At 47.9% G+C, this 18460-nt stretch overlaps 1 protein-coding gene across 1 annotated transcript; it reads left to right on the forward strand.

Annotated features, from left to right (window-relative positions):
- The first annotated feature begins 1224 nt into the window (after positions 1-1224).
- Positions 1225-18086, forward strand: AHCY (adenosylhomocysteinase). Its single transcript, XM_081034096.1, has 10 exons — positions 1225-1385; positions 8224-8414; positions 10472-10547; positions 11892-12041; positions 12849-12961; positions 13821-14028; positions 14118-14205; positions 14291-14408; positions 15235-15429; positions 17174-18086. The coding sequence occupies exons 1-10, from the start codon at positions 1358-1360 to the stop codon at positions 17303-17305; spliced, it is 1299 nt and encodes a 432-aa protein (XP_080890222.1). The 5' UTR covers positions 1225-1357; the 3' UTR covers positions 17306-18086.
- Positions 18087-18460: the final 374 nt, after the last annotated feature.

Consider the following 18460-nt stretch of genomic DNA (forward strand, 5'->3'; position numbering starts at 1 on the left):
CATGAGAATACGACTATCTATTCAAGCAATTCGACTCCGATAGATAGATAGATACGTATATACATACATATATGCACACAAGAATGTCAAAGCAGTATTCTTTGTAGTAGCAAAAACTGAAACAACCCAAAGTCCATCAATAATAGAATTAATAAATAAGTGGATTATACAAAAAAGCACAATAAATGAGCCACAGCTATAGCATCAAGCTATAGCATCTACACAAATGACTCTCCAAAGCCAAGCTGAAAGAGAAAAGCAAGCTGCAGAAAAATATACACAGTATGATTTCATTTACAAGAAGGCAAAAAGCAGTCAAAACTAAACAACGTATTGTTTAATGATGGTCACATTGGTAAAGCAAAGGAATGATCAAGGCAAAGTTCACTGTAGTGCTAACTACAGGGGTGGAGAGAAGGGGCATGTGATTGAGAAGGGAAAGAGGTGGCTGCTGGTAAGGCCCCGTTTTATTCCATAAACACTTGGGTCACCTGGATACATGTGGTCATAACTGCCCTAAGTTATGGGCCCAGGAAGGTGGAGCAGAGTAAGAATGGAGCATCAAGCCTTGATGCTAAAGGAAGAGGAGGAAATTGCTAAAGCCTGAGAAGGACTCCTGTGAACAGTGGGAGGAGAGTTAGGAAAGTGGAAGCCAAGGGCACATTGGTAGGTCAGGATTTAGGCTGAGGCACATCTGTTGGATTCAGCCAGTACAGTATGGTACCATTTATATAAAGGTTTCAAACATAAAGAATTCTTTGAAGCGTTTAAGAATTTACACATATGTAGTTAAAGTGTAAAAATGCATACAAACTTACCGAAACTCAGGATAGTGGCTAGGTGGAGGAGGGTGGAAGATCTGGGATGTACTAGGTACCTCACATATTGCAATTTTATTTATAACCTGTGTAGTAGATACCATTTGGCCCATTATACAGATGAGGAAATTGAGGCTCAAGGAAGTGAACTAGTTGGCATTTCAGTTCCACTCGGTTTTCACATCAGATTCACTGGCTGAACGAATGAAAGATAGAATAGCCTTGCGTTCGCTCTCGGGCTTCTCTCCGAGCTCCCTTCCAGAACCCGCGCTAGGGGTCCAAGGACCAAACCGGATTAAATCCGGCATCTTTTCAGCAGGGATCCAAGTTCGCTCTGGTCCCGCCCTTGTGCGTCGGGCCCCGCCCAGGCGGCTCAGCCCCAGCGGGACTCATGAATATGCAAGGCAGAGCAAGATATTTAAAGGCGCCGGCGCCACTCGCAGATCCCTTCCCGGTGCTGCCTGTCCGGTTCCTGTCCCCAGTCCGAGGCCCGGCCCCCTTCGCTTGTGTCCATCACTTCGTGCGGAAGCGCCGCCAGCATGTCGGACAAACTACCCTACAAAGTCGGTGAGTCCCAGGACGTGCAGCAGGCCGCATCGGCTCCGCGTCCGCTGGGAGCCTGTCCAGGCGGCGGACGCGGGGCAGACGCGGGGCGCTCAGGACCCCTTGAATCCCTGGCTTGGCGCGATCCTGGCCGCGCGAGGCCGCATGGAAGTTGGAGTTCTTGCTCCCGGTGAGCGGATTGTCGGAGGCTGCCGCGGACTACGAATCCCGGCATGCCCCGCAAGGCCCGCTGCAGCAGCGTGCTCTGCGCTGAGCTCTCTGGGCTAGGGAGGGAGTGCGTACCTGTCCGCGGCCTGGGACCGCTGACACCTGCAGGGACCTACACTATGGGGTCCGGGTCCTCCCTCCAGGACCTGGACTGGTCCCTTGGCCACTGGGTGGTCCCGGACAAGTGCCCATCCCTTCCTGGGCCTCATACGGGGAAGCCTAGGGTACTGAAGCCCCCGAAGGGTGTGTGAGGAGAGGCCTGGAGAGTGAGCCCGAGTCGGGCACTAGTACAGTCCACAGGGGACTTTGGGCTCGTTTCTCAACCTCTGGCCAACCTCACCCGCCTGGGTGGCCGACAGGGACAGTAGTGCAGAGAATCTCGAAAAAATTATGGAGTGGTTAAGAAAAATCCCTCCTGATGTCTTATGAGTTGAAGCTGACATATAGTTTACGTTTTGGGGGCATTTACTGTGGGATGGACACCATCTTCAACTTTTATTCTAGATTAATTCATTTTATTCTCATGGCTTTTTAGGATAGGGACTATTTCTCATTTTACCGTGAGTATGGTGAGTGAGACACAAGAAGTGAGGGTAACTTGCCCCCGATCTTACAGTTGGGAGGCAGTGGAGCAGGACACGAACCCAGGTCCTTCCTCTGAGCGTACCTTTTCACTACTGTATATAAGTGAACACTTGGAATAACCTTAATGAACTTTCAGCAAAAACCCGTTCAGTCTGTCTAGCAGCTTTTAAAGTAAATGCAAGACACTATTAAATCCGGAGAAAGGCATCAACATTTATGGAGCACTTGTGTACCTGGTGATTTGCACGTATTTACAGACTAATCTACAGAGGTAGACTTTATCCCGTTATACCATACAGAGGAAGAAGCTGAGGCTCTAATAGGAAGTGACTTGCAGAGAGATTCTGTGGAAATACAGTTGACCTTAGAACAACAAGGATCTGAACTGTGCAGGTCCATTTCATATGGCTTTTTTTCCAATAAATGCAGTCGGCCCTTCCTTTTCCCAAGTTTTACATCTATGGTCCATGGTATTTTCCATCCGTGGTTGATTGAATCCCAATGCAGAGGGCTGACTGTATGCATTGTCTATGCCATTTTATATGAGGAACTTGAGCATCCATGGATTTTGGTATCCACAGGGGGTAGGGGTCCTGGAACCAATCCTCACGGATACTGAGGGATGACTGAAGTTTTGGGGAGTTAAAAGTTATATGCAGATTTTTGACGGCGCGAGGGCGAGGTTCATTACCCCAACCCCCATGTTGTTCAAGGGTCAACTGCGGTAGTTTATCAATAGTAGCTTATTAAGTGGTGGCCAGCGTAGACTGTTGTCTTCATTTTATGTAGGGTTTTCAGGCGGGAATTCCCGCCCATTCTCAGGAATTTTTTTGCCTTCCCATTCCCCAATCTGGAGATATAAACTGTTTTCTGTTCTCCGTGATGAATTGTTTCCACAAAGTGACGGTCGATACTACCAACCACCTGGATTCAAGTAACTGATTTTCCCGATTTCCCAGTCAACTTTTCTCAGGATTCGGAATGGAAAAGCGAAAAAAATTCCCAAGAACAGGTGGAAGTTTCCGCCCGGAAACCCTAGCGATAAATAGGAAAAATGTCTAAGAGATACATTGTGAGTTGTACGTTTACTTCCTATTGTGGGTATTACTGGATTCAAGGAGCCAATTTTCCCAATTTCCCAACCAACTTTTCTCGGGATTCTGGACCGGGAAAGCGAAAAACATTCCTGAGAATGGGCGGGAATTCCAGCCTGGAAACCCTAATTTTGTGAGTGATGAAATTGAAGCCCAGAATGGCTAAGTCAAGGTCACATTAGTGCAGAGTTGGAATGGAGGCTTGTCATACTCTGGAGAGATTGGGGGAAGGGGAGCGGGGGAGGGCATTGGGTTGTGTGGGAGGCTGCATTTGGAAGTGGGGGAGCTTAGCTGGGTAGGGTTGGAGGAAGGAAGCCCCTATCAAAGAGGGTGTGCTATGCCAGACCTTGCCCATATGGCATCTTTAATCCTCAGAACTCATAGCAAGATTAGGGGTGATCAGTCCCACATTACAGATGAAGAAACTGAAGTTCAGAAAGGATCTTGCTGTTCCTCTTGGCTTGTCCTGGCACAGGTGTTCCTACAACTTCTTCAAGTCCTCAGCTCCCATGGGACCAAAAACTCCAGAGCTTGGAGTGCCAGACCCTCCTGTGTCCTTGGAGTTGAGGGACCCATGGAAAACTCTGGGGCTGGCACAGCTGTCATATGGGCAGTAGAGTTATTTTTAGCTGGAGGGACAGGTGACGGGGCAGGGGGTGGAGCTTAGCAGGACAGGACAGAACCCATTGTCCACTACTGCTGGGCCCCTCAGGAGCCTTGAGAAGGCCTCTGGCTCTAGCCCCTCCTGACCACGAGTCCCACCTCTGCCATTGACTGGCTGTGGAACCTGGGGCAAACAGCTCTCTGGGCCTTTTCCTCATTGGTAAATGCTGGGAGTTGGACTAGGTGTTTCTTTTCTGCTACCCCTGTCTTGTGTCAGCCCCTTTCATGGACCTTCTCTTCTTCAGTCCTAACAACAGATATGGTCAGTAAACATTTGCTGGCCCCTTCTCTGCCGGGCCCTACTGGGCACTGGACATACAAAGGTGACCCAAGGATCAGGGTAAGAGAGACATGCATACCGATAATGTAGTATTGTTGTCTCCATTTTATAAGTGAGATCTGCCCACTTCTCTATCTCCACGGCCACTCTCCCAGTTCTACTGACCCTCCTCACAGGTCTGCTGGGTCTCTTGCTGCAAAGATACATGCAACAACCAAAGAGGTCTTTTCAAAAGACAAACTTGTCATGATACTCCACTTAAAACTCTGTAGGCTTCCTACTTTGCTGGGAATAAAATCCTGTTTCTCTTACTCCCTCTACTAGAGTCACCTGAGTGCACACTTCCTCCAGCAAGTTCTTTCCCGTTCGCAGGCTTTTGTTGAGCACCTACTGCTTGCCAGGTCTGTTTCAAGTGCTTGGGGAGAAGCCATCCCGGCTAAGAGAACTGCTTGTGTGAAAGCCCTGAGGTGGGAATGGAAACATTAGCTCCTCTGGAGACAGTAAGGGCAGACTATAAGGAGGTCGGTGTGGTTGAGCAGCTAGTGAGGGGGAGAAGAAGGTGAAGAGGTGGGGGAAGAAAGGTGGGCAGTCACTTGGGTAGGGTCCTAAGGCCACGTGAGTAGTTAGGATTTTATTCCCGGGTAAGGGGAAGTCATTGGAGGTTTGTTTTTTACTTTAACAGAAGAATGTAGGTGATATAACTTAAGCTTCTTCCTCTGGCTTCTGTGGGGAGAATAATATATGGAAGCAGAGACCAGTGATCCCAGGTGGTGAGATGCGATTGGATTGCTTATATACATATTAGAGACTTTGAGCCAACAAAATGCTGGTTGATTGGAAGGGGGTGAAAGGGGAAAAGAGGAATCAAAGTTTTTGGAACCAAAATGCCCATCGGTAGATGACTGGATTAAGAAACTGGTACATTTATACAATGGAATATTACTCGGCCATAAAGAAGAATGAAATATGATTTGCAACATATGGATGGACATAGAGAACATTATGTTACGTGAAATAAGTCAGATGGAGAAAGAAATACCATATAATCTCACGTATGTGTGGAATCCAAAGAATAGAATAAATGAGCAAACTAACCAGAGACAGTCTCAGAATTTAGAGGAAAAACTGAGGGTTGCTAGATGGGAAGGGGTGGGGATGTGGGAGAAGGTGAGAGGATTAAAAAACACTATCAGTAACCACAAGATTGCCACAGGGCTACGAAAGACAGTTTGGGGAATAATCATAATGTAAAGATTTTGTAAGGTATCCGATGGACATTTGTCTTATTAGGGAGACCTCCTCAGGGATGGTGTAGTGCCTGACCACTGTGCTATATACCTGAAGCTGAATAATACTGAATGTCAACTATAATTATATATGTGTATATATATATATATATATATATATATATATATATATATATAGTCACAGGATGTGGAGTACAGCATAGGGAATAGAGTCAGTGGAACTGTAACAGCTATATACGATGTCAGATAGTAGATTAGGGGAGAGGGTTATCATTGTGAAGGGTATAAATAAATGTCTAATGATTACATTGTTTTGTACATCTGAAACTAATAAAAAAAAGAAAGTTTTGGCTGGGGCAGCTGGTCAAATGGTATTTCATTTCCTAAAATGGGAAGATTGCAAAGTAACAAGTTTGGGAGGAGGATAAGGAGTCACCAGGTTTCAAATTTGACACATAATAGATCCAATTGCTCATCTATGTGGAGATGCTGAGTAGGCAGTTGGATTATGAGTCTCATGTTCAGGGGAGAAATTGGGCTGGAGATAAACATGTAGGAGTCATTGCCTTAGAGAAGGTATTTAAAGAAAAAGAGAGATAATGGAGCCCTGAGGGCTTCTAACCAGTTAGTTATAGGAAGAGTCGAGAAGGCAGGAGGAAAACCACAGGACAGGCATAGAAGCCAAGCAAAGAAAGGGTTTCCAAAGGAGGGAGTAGTAATTAGTGGGATCGGTGCTGCAGGGAGAAACAGGAACATAGATAACTGACTATTAGATACGGGGATCAGGCTGGTTGGTCTTCAGAGACCTGGAGAAGAGCAGTTTCAGTGGGACAGTGAAGTCCTCAGGGAGTTGAGAGGAAAGGGATCAGGCCCCACAGAGCAGAAACAGCTCATCTATTGTAACAAAAGAATGCCGGTCTATAGCTACAGATGAGGACTAGTGGATTCCATGGAGGAAAAGTGACACCGTTCTTAATTCTTCTCAATGAATTGTGAAGTGAGGTTGTCAGCTGCTGAGGAAAGGTGTTCGAGGTTTGGAGAGAGTAGAAAGGAGAGTAAATTGACTAAGAAAATGTAATAGGATTGCTGTACTGTCACTTGAGATTTGTGTCTTAATAAATGAGATTTTCCTCATTCTTGGCTCAATGGCTTGGGTGCCGTGGAGCATTGAGTTTAACCAGGGTGGGAGTTTGCCAAGGAGTTCTCAGAGGACAGAGGGTAGAAGAAACCGTAGAATCTTAAACTGTGGAAGTAAGAAGTTGAGAACATGAAGGCGGTTCAGTGAGACAGAGTGAAAATCAGTAGGATTAATGGATTAGGGGTTCTGACCTGCCTGGCTGCAGCTTTATTAGAGTTGGGGCTCTAGAGGAAGAAGATTGGAAAGATGGGACATGGCCAGAGTTGGGTGCTTGAAATCAGTGTTTCCAAGGGAGAGCATCATCAGTGATGGCCTGCCAAGGTGGGTGAGGGGGTGGTGGTGGTGGTAGGGGGAAAGTGTGTGTTGAGGCAGTGCAGGAATAGTCCTTCCCATGAGGGAGGAATATTTCATCTCTGAATTGTATAGTAGAAAGCAGACTGACTTAGTTTTATTATTTGTTGTTACTAAATTCTCTGCCCACCCACCACCCACTTGGGTGATTGGCACGATCTAAGGTTCCTTAAAAATAAAAATCACCAGGAGTCGCAGGCCCCATCCTAGATCTATTGAATGTGATTATTCAGGGGAGATTTACACACACGCCAGATGACTCTTATCAGGGAAGTTTGCAAACATTGACGTAGGGACTGACCTTGGGCATGGGCTTGTGTAGCAGCGGGGTAGGGAGGGTGAGATTATTAGACAGAAGAGTATTGAGAATAGTGAGAGAGCTCATAATAGTATCCTTTCTAACTACCCGAGAATTTGGACAAATTTGAGACATTTGCAGTGGCAGATGGAGGCCAAAATATAACTTTAATTACTAATAACATTGAAGCCAGAGGATGTAGATTAGTGTTGAAATCCAGTGATCCTGCTAACTGAACCCCAAAATTCAGATTTACCCATGCTTACAGGCAAGGAGGGCCTAGATAGGTCTCTAGGCCCTGCAGGCTGGCTGCTACTTGCTTGCAAAAGAAGGAGAGCTGAACTGAGCATACCCAGTTTATTCCTCCCAAGTTTACTAATCAGACATGTCACTCCACTTCCTCTGGGGCAGAGAGAGGCCAAGAGTGTTGATTACACAGATGAGTACCCTCCATGTGGAAAGAAACATCAGGAGTGGGAAAGAAGCGTTTTCATGTTTTTAAGGAGATCAGGGAACTGCACTGCATCTAGTGTGTTAAATGATATCATTTATGAGTTCTGAAGTCACCAAGGGTGATGACTTGGAAGATGGAGAGCTAGCTAAGGGCTAAAATGTTAAGGGAATGAATGAGGTTAGTAGGTGGCAGCAGAAAGGGTAGTGGGAAACATACAAGTATATAGGCTGATAGCTATTTTACAGGGGGGGCACTTACCTGTTTTGTAATTTTCATGTGCCTGTGTGATTCTTTGATTAAATGTGTTCTCCCACAAGGCTGTAAGCTGTGGTTAGGCAGAGACCATGACTTTCTTTTTGACTGTCCCAGCTCCATAAATCTTGTTCAATGAGTGACCAAGTGCAGTGGCCAGATTGCTCAGCTTAGTGTTTCCAGTCCGCAATTGGATGAGTGACGAGTAGTGATGCTGCCTGGTTGATGGGATGAGGCCGCTCACGGAACTCTCATCCTTCCTGCCCCTGCAGCTGACATCAGTCTGGCCTCTTGGGGACGCAAGGCCCTGGACATCGCGGAGAACGAGATGCCGGGTCTGATGCGCATGCGGGAGATGTACTCGGCCTCCAAGCCACTGAAGGGCGCCCGCATCGCCGGCTGCCTGCACATGACCATTGAGACAGCTGTCCTCATTGAGACCCTCGTCGCCCTGGGTGCTAAGGTGAGGCCTGCAGCTGTTCCATGTGGGGTGAGGAAATCAGTTTGGTGCCCCCTCAGACCCAGCTGGGGCTCCAGCCTTGTCACAGTGCCATTGCCCTCTGTGTCTGTTTTCTTTCTGACTGGGAAGATAGCCTCTGACAGCACTCAGTTCATATCCTTTTGACTGAGGCACTCCGGTAGGAAAAACTCAACCCCAGTGTCCTGCTGACTCATTGAAGGTCTGGCTGTGATTGGCCCTCCCAGGGTCATATACCTACCCTGGGCCAATCATGGCCGCCAGAAGGATGGCATGCTCTGATTGGTTCAGCCTGGGTCATGTGTACCAGTGATTGGCAGCTTTTCTAACCTCTCCTGCAGTCTCTCTGCAAGATGTTTTTCCGAGATGACAGGGCAGGGGGTGGCTGGTTAGCTCAGTTGGTTAGAGCATGGTGCGCTTAACAACAAGGTTGTGGGGTTCGATCCCCACATGGGCCACTGTGAGCTGTGCCCTCCACAACTAGACTGAAACAATTACTTAACTTGGAGCTGATGGGTCCTTGAAAAATACGCTTAAAAAAATTTAAAAAAAAGGACAGGGCAGAGCAGCCAAAACCAACATAGTACACCAGAGTCCTTGGATCTCTTCTTTCTTTCAACATTCATACTCCTGCTGATTTGATTTTATGGCTTTAAATACTGTATATATAGTGATGACTTCCAGATAGATATATGTACTAACCTGGACTTCTCCCCGGAACTCCAAACTTGTATATCCAGCAGCTGATGTGTCATCTCCATTTGGAAATCTAATAGACATATCAACCTCAACAGGTCCAAACAAACTCGTAATTTCTTACCCCCCCATCCCCATCTTTCTGTTATCAGAGGTTCACGGGATGTCCAAGAGAGGACTCAACCCAGAGCAATGGTGACCACAGGTTCTTGTCTCCACACAACAAAGATTTCAAGATTGAGACAGATGCAGAAAAGAAAGTGATTTATTTAAAAATGAAAGTACACACTTAAGAGGAAAGTGCAGGCAAATTCAGATAACGAGCGGTGCCAAGGAAGTCACATCAGCTTCTTATCCCTTCCAGGGCAGGGAATTCCCGTTAATGTTGTTCACCTCTTCCCCCTGGGTGGGACCCTCTGTTTTCTACTTTTTTTCCCTTCCTTACTCGTATGTGGTCTGTGGTTCTTCGGGAACTGTCATAGCATCAGATGCGTGATGGGAGTCCTAGTAACTGCAATGCAAATGACATTAAAATGAACTAAAGGTCAGTTCCCCAGCCACAAGTGAGCCTTGCTGGATGAAACTGGTTCTTGTTTTTCTCCAGCTGCAGGTGTTGGATATAGGCACTTGTTACTTGTGTAACACCACTGGGGCACTTGTTGTACCCTGGAGGGGGTTGTCAATTTCCTAGGCTATCTATCCTGCCTCATTCCCACACAAGCAAATGTAAACTCCAGCCTTCCACATTTTCAGTTCAAGAACCTGGGGAACACACAATGGGATTTATAGACGATGTAATACAGAATTGTACACCTGAAATCTATGTAAATTTACTAACAATTGTCACCCCAATAAAATTAATTAAAAAAAAAAAAAGAAATAATAAAAGGATTAGAAACAAAAAAAAAAAAAAAAAAAAAGAACCTGGGGTCATCCCTGACTCTTCTTTCTCTCTCACTCCAGTAACTAATCCTGCAGCAAATCCCCCAGTATCTAATCCTGCAGCAAATCCCGCCAGCCCAGCCTTCAACATATACTCATCACCTTCACTGCTACTTTTGAATTTCTGGTCCAGACTCTTCGAACAGCTTTTTCACTTGTCTCCTTGCTTCCTTGTTGCAGCCTTTTCTCCACAAGCACCAGAGTGATATTTTAAAACATAAGTTGGGTCTTGTGTCTGCTCTGGCTTCCATTCACTCACCAGGGCCCTCAGCCTATGGTCAAAGAGCCTGCTGGGCCTAGATCTGGGGCCTCTCACTCTTCGCTCCATGGTGTTTCCTTATCCCTGTGACGCTCATATTTCTGAGCTATGTGTGACTGTAGCCCTGTCTTGCTGGCTCTTCCAGGTACAGTGGTCCAGCTGCAACATCTTCTCCACCCAGGACCATGCAGCAGCTGCCATTGCCAAGGCCGGCATTCCAGGTGAGTCCTGCTTGTTGCTGGGGGATGTAGGAATGCATGAAAGAGCTTTGCTTCTCCCTGTTGGCTTCACTGATTCCTACAGGGACAGGCTTCCCTGCAGCAGGGGAGAGAAGTCATGGCCACACAATCCAAGCAAACCTAGTGACCTGTAGGAAAGGGCTGTTTTGTCCCACTGTCATCTAAAATCCTGTGGGAGGTTCTTATTGGCCCAGCTCAAGTCATGTGATCAGGAAGGGTGGGCTCTTATGATTGGGAACCACATGGTGTAGAGGAGGGGAAGTTCCTTATAGAAAGGATATGAGTCTGGTTCCAAAAGAATTGGTGAGGGGTGCTGGGCAGAAAAAGAGCTCCAGAGCTCCATTGCCTGGTCCCTGCTGGTCCAGGGAGCTGGGGAAGGACCAGGACTAAAAGGGGAGGACTTTAATAAGCTGCTGGAGGAACCAGCACACGTCTTCCTGGGCCTGTGGAGGGGAATGGTTAGTTCTGATGATGATCAAGTAGGACATTCGTGAGTCCTAACCAGGAGGGAAAAGGATTGGGAGGACCCCTCCATAGACTGCCCATGGCTGGATAGGGTTGTCTCTTACTCCTCAACCTTGGTTGGATTTCGTGGCCCTTTTCTGGGAAAGGCCTTGTTTTCAAGACCATTGTCTGCCCCAGTTAGGGGGAGGGGCAGCCTGTTCTGCTTGGTCCTTTACTCACAGGTTCATGAAAGCCCCACACGTCCCATATGATGGGAGGAGCCTGGACTGGTAATAATGTCTGGCAAAGAGGAAGTGCTCCATACACTGTAGCTGCGTTTAGTAATTTTTTGTCCAGATGCCATCCCCCACAGAGACTACTGGGACTTCAAGTCCTTTCAGTGCAGAACCAACCTTAGATCTTGCCTTATGGGTCCCGCCTGAATGAGGTTTCTTGCCCCTGCAGCAGTAGGCATTGTGGGTGGGAGCCTGGTCACTATGGGGTGATGCCCAGTCATTGGAGCCCAAACAGAAGGGAGAAGGAAAGTAAATAATTATTTCCAGTTACCTATATTTGGGAGATTATACTTGGCCTCCGTCTCATTAATCCACACTATTGTGAGCCCCATGTATAGATGAGGAAACTGAGGCTCAGAAAAGTGAAGATATTTGCTCAGTTAACAGCGGGCGAATGCAGAGTCAGGTTTTGAACCCAGATCTCTCTGGCTCTAGGTTGTGTTCTTATTGCTGCTGAGTCCTCAGAAGTGCTGGTGGTGACTGGGCATGAGAATTAGGAAGGAGATAGTATTGGCTCTGCCCAGGTAGTTCCCTGAAGCAGGTGCCAGTGGGGAGGGCAGGCCCTGATGTGCCACTCACCCTCTAGTGTACGCCTGGAAGGGTGAAACAGATGAGGAATACCTGTGGTGCATTGAGCAGACACTGTACTTCAAGGAAGGGCCCCTCAACATGATTCTGGATGATGGCGGGGACCTCACCAACCTTGTCCACACCAAGTACCCACAGCTGCTATCGGGTGAGTAAAGCAGGTGGGTGGGCTGGGTACTGGAGGTCTAGAACGGGTCTGCTTGTCCATGTGTAAGCATCAGGCCTGGCAGGATTCCCAGCGTGTCAAGTAGCAGATTCTGTGGAAGATGGAGGATGGCAGGCGCCTGCAAGTGAGCTAGTGCCTGGCCTTCTGACTTTAGATGGTGTCCAGGGCTAGGAATGAGTTGGCTTTGTTAAAAACAGGGCAGAGAAGGAAGTTGGAGAAAGAGAGACTGAGTGCAAAGGCCCTAAGGTAGGAAAGATGGCTTTAGGAAACAAAAGGAAGCCAGCATGGCAGGTTCCATCTCTGGGGGAAGTATTACAGGATGTGGCTGGTGCTTTAGTGAAGGCCAGATGTGTGTGGACTTAGTACGCCAAGATAAAAGAATTGGCTTGACCGTGAAAGCAAATGGAAGTAATCGGAGGGTTTTGAAAAGATTTCTCTGAAATTACACATATTAAAAAGGACTGCTGTGTAGCAGATGGGTTAAGGCTGGGAGATTAGGTGAGAGGTGATGGTGGCAGGGACTAGGGCAGCGGAGAGCTTGGGAGTGGTTGGGAAGTAAGAGTCACTAGGCCTGGTGGTGGCGGTGATTCCTCCCTCGTGCTGGTCTGGAGACTATGGTACCAGTCACCTATGGGAACCCAGAAAGAGGAGTGGCTTTAGGGAAGAAAGATGAAGAATTTGGGTGAGTTCAGGTATAGGCTCTTGGGGCTTCATCCCAGAACATCCCCCCCGCCAATCCCTTGGGCAGCTCCTTCCTGGCCTGAAGTCATCCCTACCCCTCATGTTTAGGCATCCGAGGAATCTCCGAGGAGACCACGACAGGAGTCCACAACCTATATAAGATGATGGCCAGTGGAGTCCTGAAAGTGCCGGCCATCAATGTCAATGACTCTGTCACCAAGGTGAGCCCATTGTACAGTGACAGCTCCAGCTATTGGCTCCCATGTAGCTCAGGAATAGGCCCCTGGGAAAGTCGCAGGCGAGGGATTTGAAGCCCTCATTGAGTGCCTCCTGAGGGTAATTAGTGCATTAAAGAGGGGAAGAATTAAATAGTGAGCTTCAGAGCTGGGCACGAAATGCTTTAAAATGAAACAGATTTGTTGCCTGGGCAATCTCTCCTAGTAATTGATTCTCAAGAAGCCTTCTGGACCAGCAGAGAAAGGCTAGGAGGAAGGTCTTGGGACTGATAAGGGGGAGGCGCATATGAGGATATTAGCTGGTGGGGAGAAGTCATAGGAGGTTATCAGCCGAAGGCCCACCAGGTCGAGATGCTGTGTGGTTCTGAGGCCCCAGGGCCTTGCCTGTCCCCATTGTCCCCTGACCCCATCTTCTTTCATCTTCCCCCTTCCACCTCCCCTACCACCCCCCTCCGGTTCAAGCCGTTGTTTCTCAATCTAGTTGTGGAGGACACAGCTCCCTGGCCCATGCTGGTATTATGAGCCTTGCGCTTCCCCCACTGAGGCAGTTGGTCGCCAGTCGTCAGTCAGCCGCTTACGACAGCTCTCGCCGGCTGCCAGCCACTCATGCTAGATGCCGGCCAATCACGGCAGCACACGATAGCCCATAGCAGCACATGGCAGCTCACGCTGACCTCTGGCTGCTCACAGCAGCCCAGCTCCAGGGAGAGCTGTTGTTCACAATCTTAGCTGTAGAGGGCGCAGCTCACTAGCCATGTGGGAATCGAACTGTCAGCCTTCGGCATTAGGAGCACGGTGCTCCAACCGCCTGAGCCACCGGGCTGGTCCTCCCCTCTTCTTTCAGAGCAAGTTTGACAACCTCTATGGCTGCCGGGAGTCCCTCATAGATGGCATCAAGCGGGCCACAGACGTGATGATTGCGGGCAAGGTGGCGGTGGTAGCAGGCTATGGCGACGTGGGCAAGGGCTGTGCCCAGGCCCTGAGGGGTTTTGGGGCCCGAGTCATCATCACCGAGATTGATCCCATCAATGCACTGCAGGCCGCCATGGAGGGTATGAGAGGGCAAGGGTTGGCTGTCAGCCACTGAGGCCAGAGGAGGGGCGAGGCTACCCTGGATGACTCATGGCTACTGTCTCTACAGGCTATGAGGTGACCACTATGGACGAGGCGTGTCAAGAGGGCAACATCTTTGTCACTACCACGGGCTGTGTTGACATCATTCTCGGCCGGTAGGTGCCAGGTAGGGGGTCCTAGGGTAGGCTGGGGGCTGCTCTTTGTCCCTGATGGTTTCCCGTGGGTTTGGGCTCCCCACAGGCACTTTGAGCAGATGAAGGATGACGCCATCGTGTGTAACATTGGACACTTTGATGTAGAGATTGATGTCAAGTGGTTGAATGAGAATGCTGTGGAGAAGGTGAACATCAAGCCCCAGGTGAGATGCCACAGCGCTTCTAGCAGGGTGGGCAGATGGAGGGCTGCAAGGAACACAATCATGGGCTGGCCACCAAGGGAGAGCAGAGGAGGCTCTGGCAACCTGAGCAGCAGGATGGCGAGGAAGAGGACCTGGTGTCAGGGCCATTTAAATCCATCTCGGAGTGAGGCCAAGGCATCTGTTTTTTAAGGTCCCAAGATGATTCCTGTGCAGCAAAGGTCAAACTCCACTGCGTTCAGCTTTTACCAAGCATGGTGATTGAGAACATGGGCTCTGTCCTCATACTATCCGGGCTCAAACTGCAGCCATTTCTTAGTGTGTGGCTCTGGACAATTGACTTAACCCTTTAAACTTCAGTTTTTTTAATCTGTGAAATGGGGATAATAGTAGTACTTAAATCTTAGGGTTGATATTAATTATATGTATAATATGCATATAGTTATATATATGGCTTTATATATGTAGTGGTATGTATACTCTTAGCCCAGGGTATGTGGCAATAATAATAATAATAATAATAGCTGGTATTTACTGAGTACCTAGAGTGTGCCAAGCCATGTGTTAGGTGGTTACATGTGTCAGCTCATTAAATTCTCACAGCAGATCTGTGAGGTCTGCAGCTCAGAGTTGCTTGATAAATACAGGCTATTATGAATTGTGTGTGCCAAGCCCTGTGCTGGAGGTTGTTCTAGGGCAGTCTAGGCCCTTCACAGGTACTGCTGGAGGCAGGGAGTCCTGCTGGACAGGAGGTTAGGTAGGAAGAGGCAGGGGTGGACATTGGGAGCATTGCGCTGCCATCCTTCACCGCTGCTCTGCCCACATGCAGGTGGACCGCTACTGGCTGAAGAATGGACGTCGCATCATCCTGTTGGCTGAGGGCCGCCTGGTCAACCTGGGCTGTGCCATGGGCCATCCCAGCTTCGTGATGAGCAACTCCTTCACCAACCAGGTGCTGGCGCAGATTGAACTGTGGACCCATCCAGACAAGTACCCCGTCGGAGTCCACTTCCTGCCCAAGAAGGTGGGTTCCCATGTGTACCCCAAGCCAAGGTTTATGTGTCCAACTCTGGGCTCCCCACATAGGGCTTGCCAGAGTTCATAAAGTACTCACCTCTCTACCCTCTGAGAGACCCTCACAGGGTCTTCCACAGGTCAGAAATCATTCTCTCCATTTAATAGAGGAGGAAACTCAGGCCTAAAGAAGGAAATTACTCCCAGAGTAGCAGGGCTGGGTGGTGAGAAGAGCATGGGCTTTGTACTGAGACACACCCGGGTTTGAATCTTACTCTCACCACTTAGAGGCTATGTAACGGGGCAAGTTACTTAACTTCTCTGTGCCTCCATTTCCTCATCTGCAAAATAATGGTAACATTACCTCCTTTAAGGATTGTTAGGATTTCCTTAGATCAGGGGTCACCAATCCACATACCCACCAGGACTGGGCAGGTAAATGAATGACCTGGGCTGGATGGGAACTGACTAAAGAGCGCATGCCCCAACTGATGAAGGGGTTAGCTGCCTGTCATCAACCTGGAACCTGGGCCCATTGGACTCCTGACATTTCAAAAGAAGCCAGATATCAAGATGTATGTGTGAAATACTCAATTTTTAAATATGGATGACTCGTTATTTTAAAAATAACCAGGTAGTTCAACTGGGATATGCCTGTAAGCTGAATGCAGCTTATAGGCTGCAGGATTGTGGCCTTGGAATGAGATGATGCCATTAATACACTGAGTGTCGCACCTGACAGGCTATGGGTGTGTGGTTTGGTATTTGTCGCTATATAAAAATTTAACCCCTAAACTTACTGGCTAAAAACAATAAACATTTATTGTTTCTGTGGGTTAGGAATTTGAGATCACCTTAGCTGTGTGGTTCTGATTCAAGATCCTTCATGAGGCTGCAGGCAAGATGTCAGCTAGGGCTACAGTCATCGGAAGGCTAGACTGGGGCTGGAAGGTCTACTTCACGTCACTATTGGAAGGAGGTCTCGCTTCTTTGCCATGTGGATATCTCCATAGGGCTGCTTAAATGTCCTCATGAGATGGCAGCTGGCCTTGACCCAGAGTGAGTGATCCAGGGGGAGTACAAAGAAGCTAGCTGCAGTGTCTTTCAAGATCTAGTCTCCATGTCACACCATCACATCTGCTTTATTCTATTCATTAGAAGTAAGTCACTCAAAGGGTGAGGAATTAGACTCCACCTCTTGAAGGAAGGAGTATTATGAATTTCTAGACAAAGAATTTCAGGATATATTTTAAAACAACCACAACCAGTTTAATCTAAAAAGGAACTCTACTGGCTATATAATGGAGGAGTCTTAAGATCCAGGGATTCATTACTAAAGCTCTGTCTTTCTCTGTCTCTTTGCTCTTTTTTCTCTATGTTCACTTCACTAGTCAAATAGACTTGCCACTGGAAAGCTGAGACTGATACCCTCCTGTTTGTGAATCCCAATGGAATGGCAGAGATTCTGTCATGGAATATTTGTCCTGTCTCTAGATAAATTCTAGAGAAACACTTTAGTTAGCTACTTGGGTTGGTGGAGGGTAAGGAAGGAAATGTAATTGATGGTGCCACCAGGGCTACTTGGAGAGGAGAATGGAGTATGGAAGGGGAGCTGGGGACTGTGAGGATAGAATGAGATAACATGCAACACATACACCCCAACAGAACAGTTCTTGCCTCTGTGGGCAGCTGGATGCGTGTAAGGGGTCCCAGAGCATGGCACTGATTCCAGGTCTGCCTGTGTTTTTCCCCAGCTGGACGAAGCAGTAGCTGAAGCCCACCTGAGCAAGCTGAATGTGAAGCTGACCAAGCTGACTGAGAAGCAGGCCCAGTATTTGGGCATGCCCCGTGATGGCCCCTTTAAGCCAGATCACTACCGCTATTGAGAACCAGTCCTGCCCTGTTTTTGCCCTCCAGCTGCTGTCCTTGCCCAGGTCCCATTTCTCCTCCCCAAGAACAAACGGTACCAACTTTGAGAATGGTTTGTCAATGTTCCCCCATCGACTCCCTAGGGCTGGTCACTTAGTCTTTGGCCTTCACTGCATCTCTCATACTGTTCAAATGTGGCAGAGGGGATTGAGAAGCCCCCTCCTCAAGCCCTGGTCATAGTGGAGGTACATGGCAGACACTGTAGGGAACCATGGGCTCAGGGCGTTACGAACTGCTAGCTCAGTCCTTCCTTAGGCCGGAAGTTGGCAGTGGTGGTCACAAAGCCCATGCACTGTACCATCTATGCTCTCACCGGCCTGTGGGTGTTATACTCATGTTCTTGGTTTACACGTTCACTGGTTCCTCAGGCCATGATAGATGAGAAGGAGCTACATCAATGGGCAGGAGGAACTGTTGGTGTTTGAATGCTCCTGAGATCCTGGCTTAGTGCTGGGCATGCTCTGAAACCTCAGAAATGAGTTGGTACTTTCAGTCCCTATTTTACAGGGGTTATAGAATATAGTATTAGGGGACAGCCAAGGAAGGATAAGAGAAGTGACAGCCAGAGGTTGACAGGGGCCAGAGAATCTTAAAAGCAGGCATAGATCTGTCATCACTTTGAAACATGATGGTTCCTATCACAACCCTGGGTCAAAAAGATTTAGCTTAAAATGTTTATATGATGCTTATAATGTTAAAAGAGAGCAGGAAGGTAGGTAAATAAAAATTTTGGTGCCTAAAAGACCTTTCGAGCCTTTATTATATAGAGAATACACTGCCAACAATGTATGTTTATAGTTGTATGCTGATGGAAAAAAGGGGTTGTCTACAGTGTGTGGTGATAATGGCTGCAGAAAACTCTTGGGCTTGGAAGGATAGGTAAAGTGAAGAGGTAAAATGAATAAGAATTCTCAAGCGTATGTCTTGTAAATAATCTTTCTTTTTTCTTTCCCCCTTCTTCCACCTCCCCTTCCAACTCCAATTCAAGCCTTTGTTTCTCAGTCTAGTTGTAGGACACAGCTCCCTGGCTGGTATTATGAGCCTTGCTCTCCCCCCTTGAGGCAGTCAGTTGGCAGCTCACAGCAGCTCTTGCCAGCTGCCGGCCACTCACG

Source organism: Rhinolophus hipposideros, assembly GCF_964194185.1.
Source record: "Rhinolophus hipposideros genome assembly, chromosome: 22".
Taxonomy (NCBI): domain Eukaryota; kingdom Metazoa; phylum Chordata; class Mammalia; order Chiroptera; family Rhinolophidae; genus Rhinolophus; species Rhinolophus hipposideros.

Coding starts and splice junctions, on each gene's coding strand:
- AHCY (XM_081034096.1), top strand. CDS start 1,358: ATGTCGGACAAACTACCCTACAAAGTCG. Junction 10,548..11,891: donor TGCCAAGGCCGGCATTCCAG/GTGAGTCCTGCT, acceptor CTCACCCTCTAG/TGTACGCCTGGAAGGGTGAA. Junction 15,430..17,173: donor TCCACTTCCTGCCCAAGAAG/GTGGGTTCCCAT, acceptor GTTTTTCCCCAG/CTGGACGAAGCAGTAGCTGA.